Consider the following 4,406-nt stretch of genomic DNA (forward strand, 5'->3'; position numbering starts at 1 on the left):
CTACAAAATCCTATAAAGTTATACAACGCCTTATCATCATTTATAATAAGTAATAACTTAAAGTTATAATAATTTATACATATATATTTGTATCTAGTAACATTAAACGTATCTATAATAAGTAAATAATAATATAAATAGTAATCTATGTATATATAAATATTTCCCAACTCCTCTGACTTAAATCCAAATCTCCTCACCATAATCCTTACCGCGAATTGTTTCCTTACCTTTTATCATACTTGACACTGGCAAATAGTCACATCTTCTTGCCATGAAAACAAAAAAAAAAAAAAAAAAAAAATTCTTTGAATAAATTTTAAAACGTCAAACTTGTTGACTGTTGTGTGTTGTGACAAGATTCAAGAAATAAAAATTAAAATTCGAAAATAACTTTGTTTTTGATTAACTCTGTGCCTATTCGATTAATCTTAATTCACAAAAATGAATAGAATATTTGGAAGAGGAAAACCTAAAACTCCAGGTCCGAGCATATCAGACTGCATAAGTACTGTAAGTAGAAGCTAAAGCGATGAGATAGTATGATTCATACCTTGAAATACTAATAAGAATGTTGTAATTTCTAGGTGGATAGCCGAGCTGATAATATTGAACAAAAAGTTCAAAAGCTAGATGCGGAGCTAAGGAAATACAAAGAACAAATGGCCAAAATGCGAGAAGGGCCAGCGAAAAATTCTGTAAAGCAAAAGGCGATGAGAGTTCTAAAACAGAAGAAAATGTATGGTTCTTATTTATTTAGTTAATTATCTTCATCTAAATCGTCTAAATTGATATAAAATATATTAGGAAAGATGTTTATTCCAATAATTTTTACTACTTCCTGATAGATTTTGCTAAATATGGCACTTTCATTAAACAAAGAAGAAAAATGCATTTTAAGTCTTAACAACATTAGTATTTTATTGTGCACAAGTGTGTACAAGCTTATGATAAGTATTTTAAATAATAAATACAACAAAACACTTTGAATAAAGAATGTCAACAAACTCGTCTTTATATTTTCAAATATTTCTCAGTATAAACATATTTTTTTGCATGAAATACAAAAAATATTAACTTATGTATTATTTCCAGGTATGAACAACAGATTGATAACCTCCGAGCTCAATCATTCAACATGGAACAGGCAAACTACGCAACACAAACATTAAAAGACACTCACGCTACAGTCACAGCAATGAAAGATGGTGTCGCGTCTATGAAAAAGGAGTTCAAAAAGATCAATATTGATTCTATTGATGTAAGTTTTAATCTATTTTTTATTTAAATAATATTCTGTCATAATACATAATCTACACTACATAATTTTAACCAGGAAAGATTTGATTGTTTGTTTGTTTTAATTGAATAGGCTCGAAACTACTAGACCGTATAAAAAAAAATACCATTACAATCATACATTATTCCTGATGAACATAGACTTTATTTTATTCGCCCGGGTTGACCCCCGAAAACAACATGAAAACCAGAATGCTGCAGGAGCCAGGATGATTGTCTAGTATAAAAATAAATTGCAACTCAAAGAACTAATTACATATGCATCTAACAATAAATAAACTGGCTCAGCTTATGAAAATTATGTTTTATTGGTTCACTTCATAGAATGATAAACCTTGAAAAATTATCTTCTATATAGCAGCTGAAATTATTTATTCAGTTTATTGTAGTGTCTTTTTTTGTAAGTGGGGAAATCTGTTTAAGAATGTGCTAATATTATAAAGCCGATATTTTTTCTCGTAAGAAAAGTTTTTCTTACAATTTTATCCACAAAGATACTCACAATAATTTTATCCAAATATAAGTATCAAGTTCAATATTTAATAACAAGAATTCAAATTGCAGGATGTGAACGACGAACTCGCTGACATGTTGGAACAAGCTGATGAAGTGCAGGAGGCGCTCGGCAGGCAGTACGGCATGCCGGAGATTGATGATGATGAGCTAGCTGCGGAGTTGGATGCATTGGGTAATTTAATTCATACTTGCGTGTTTGTTATATTGATGCACAAGCTATTACGATGTCTTCGTGCGAACGAGAGTGATATCTAACCTCAATCATACCACAAAAAAAAAGTTAGACTAAATCCAATAGAAACTTAGTGTTTAGTATGTATAGCTTTTCAACACAAAAGCAATAATTCTTAAAATTCCAACTACTCTTTATCATAAAAAAATTCATAGACAAATAACCAAATCCAAGTAAGAAAATCCATTCAGCTAAACTTGAGTTATGAATGACGAAATTAACACGACTTTCTTTAAAAGATATCCGATATCCATACATGATAATGTTTTCACTTAGCTAATCCCTATCAAAGAGTCATAGACTGGTGGCAAATTTTAAATTACTTATGTACATATTAAAAACTCTGCCCCCGGAATCACAGACACAATAGAAAATCTATTGTGTCGTGAACCGATCGGGCCGCTGGGGGCTCATGGGTTAAAATTTAAAAGCGTTTGTAAAGGAAATCTAGTTGTATGAATAAGTGTCCGATTAGAAACCTTTGAATCAATCATACATAAATCAATAACTCATTACTACTTATTTTATTATTCCAGGTGACGAAATAGCATTAGACGATGACACATCATACCTTGATGATGTGGTCAAAGCCCCCGCGGCACCAGACAAGGAGCCAGGCGCGGACAGCATCAGGAACAAAGATGGTGTGCCCGTCGATGAGTTTGGTCTGCCGCAAGTTCCAAGCGCTGCTCATGCTAAATAGATGTGAGTATACTTATACTCATGAGGATATATATATTCAGGATTTATTTTTATTATTTATAGCTATAAGCCATATAAACCATTTTTTTAATTGTATATCAATGATTCTAGGGTACAAGTTATGTACAATGTGTTAAAAAGACACACATGGTCACATAGTACTCTTGAATAAATAGTTGTACGGCTGTGTACCCTACACAGAGGCGGCTCGTGACAAAATTGTATGATGTGTTCACTTGAATTTGAAAATATAATAGCATTAGCGGGATAATTTATTACAAAAAAATGAACACCACATTATAAATGCCCATTTAAACACTAAAAATTATAAAATACAGGCTTCAAAACGAATTCAATGATTAATTATCAATAAATAAATAATTAGAAAATCCCCGAATTTGCATTCGCGAGCTTATTCATAGTGTTTGTTTATATAGTAGTATAGAAATGGCAACGTCGCGCGCAATTGGTACTGTCATGCGATGCGGTGGTAATAACCGGTAACGTCGCGTGTGAGCAGCGCTCCGAATATGGCTATTTTTCCATAGTAAATCTTTTGTTTCGCTTAGGACTGTGGCGAAATTTCTCTTTCACTCTTATTGGATTTCGTATTTAGGCAATGTACTTGTGTGTAATTTTCACAGGAGCACAATCGAGAGCGCTCCATATGCTCCGTTTCGCGCGTTTCTTATGTAATGATACAGAACAAGAGTGTATGTAATGATGTATTTTATTTGTGATGTGTAAAAGGTATTTATTTTATTTATATTTTTTTTACGATAGGTTTTAAATAGTCATATTAATTATTAAATGAATGAGCAGGTATTACTACGTATAACTTTATTATAATAATTATTTATGGGAGTTCACTGCACCTTAGGACGAGCCGCCTCTAATCCTACACTATATTTTATTCTTTTAATTTTAACATAATATAAGACTCACTCACATTCACATAAAGTCAACACACATAAAATAATATTTTAAATGAAACTCTGCTTACGCGTCTATTAGGCAGACTTTTCTAAAGGGCAGGATTTTGAACTGTACTGCCACAAAATAAGATACATATTTGAATAAAAACATTGTCGCTCGGCCTTAACTTTTATTTCATTGTTCACAGATAGTCTTCATCATCACACCATAGAATATTATTTTTTAATATAATGTTATGTTTATTTTTTTATAATTTCGATTTTAAGTTATAAAGTTTACAAGTTGAAAAGAGATTTAAACGCTATTAGCACATTTACTTTAAGAACATATTACATATACCTATCTATATTAAAATTGTCTGAGGATCAAAAAATATTTATCTCTAAAATAGTATGTAATATTAATAATAATTATAAAAATAGCCGTAATACTTGTTGCATTGTTGCTTTAATGTTTATTTGTAATACTAAATGTAATATTTGTATCGAATTAATAAATTGTTTTAAAGCTTTACATGTATTTGTATTGATATCATCTTTTCAGTACACCATAATATGTATACTGTCTAGGCACCTATTGCAAATAATTAATATTTATATTTATTGTACTCGTGTTTATTGTCAGATTAAATCATCACTCTAGAATATATTCTAGAATTATAGATACAACAATACTTAGAAAAGCACACAATAGAACGGGGTATGAAATCAAACAACCAATG

General features: G+C 30.7%; 1 protein-coding gene across 1 annotated transcript; it reads left to right on the forward strand.

Annotated features, from left to right (window-relative positions):
* Window positions 1-326: 326 nt before the first annotated feature.
* On the forward strand, window positions 327-4,196 carry LOC123693429 (charged multivesicular body protein 5). The gene is made up of 6 exons (XM_045638520.1): window positions 327-513; window positions 588-739; window positions 1,096-1,261; window positions 1,864-1,987; window positions 2,584-2,752; window positions 3,873-4,196. Exons 1-5 carry the CDS (start codon window positions 445-447, stop codon window positions 2,748-2,750), a joined length of 678 nt encoding a protein of 225 aa, XP_045494476.1. The 5' UTR covers window positions 327-444; the 3' UTR covers window positions 2,751-2,752; window positions 3,873-4,196.
* The last annotated feature ends 210 nt before the right edge of the window (window positions 4,197-4,406 follow it).

This window comes from Colias croceus, chromosome 7 (assembly GCF_905220415.1).
Source record: "Colias croceus chromosome 7, ilColCroc2.1".
Classification (NCBI taxonomy): domain Eukaryota; kingdom Metazoa; phylum Arthropoda; class Insecta; order Lepidoptera; family Pieridae; genus Colias; species Colias croceus.

Coding starts and splice junctions, on each gene's coding strand:
- LOC123693429 (XM_045638520.1), top strand. CDS start 445: ATGAATAGAATATTTGGAAGAGGAAAACCTAAAACTCCAGGTCCGAGC. Junction 740..1,095: donor GTTCTAAAACAGAAGAAAAT/GTATGGTTCTTA, acceptor TATTATTTCCAG/GTATGAACAACAGATTGATA. Junction 1,262..1,863: donor TCAATATTGATTCTATTGAT/GTAAGTTTTAAT, acceptor TTCAAATTGCAG/GATGTGAACGACGAACTCGC.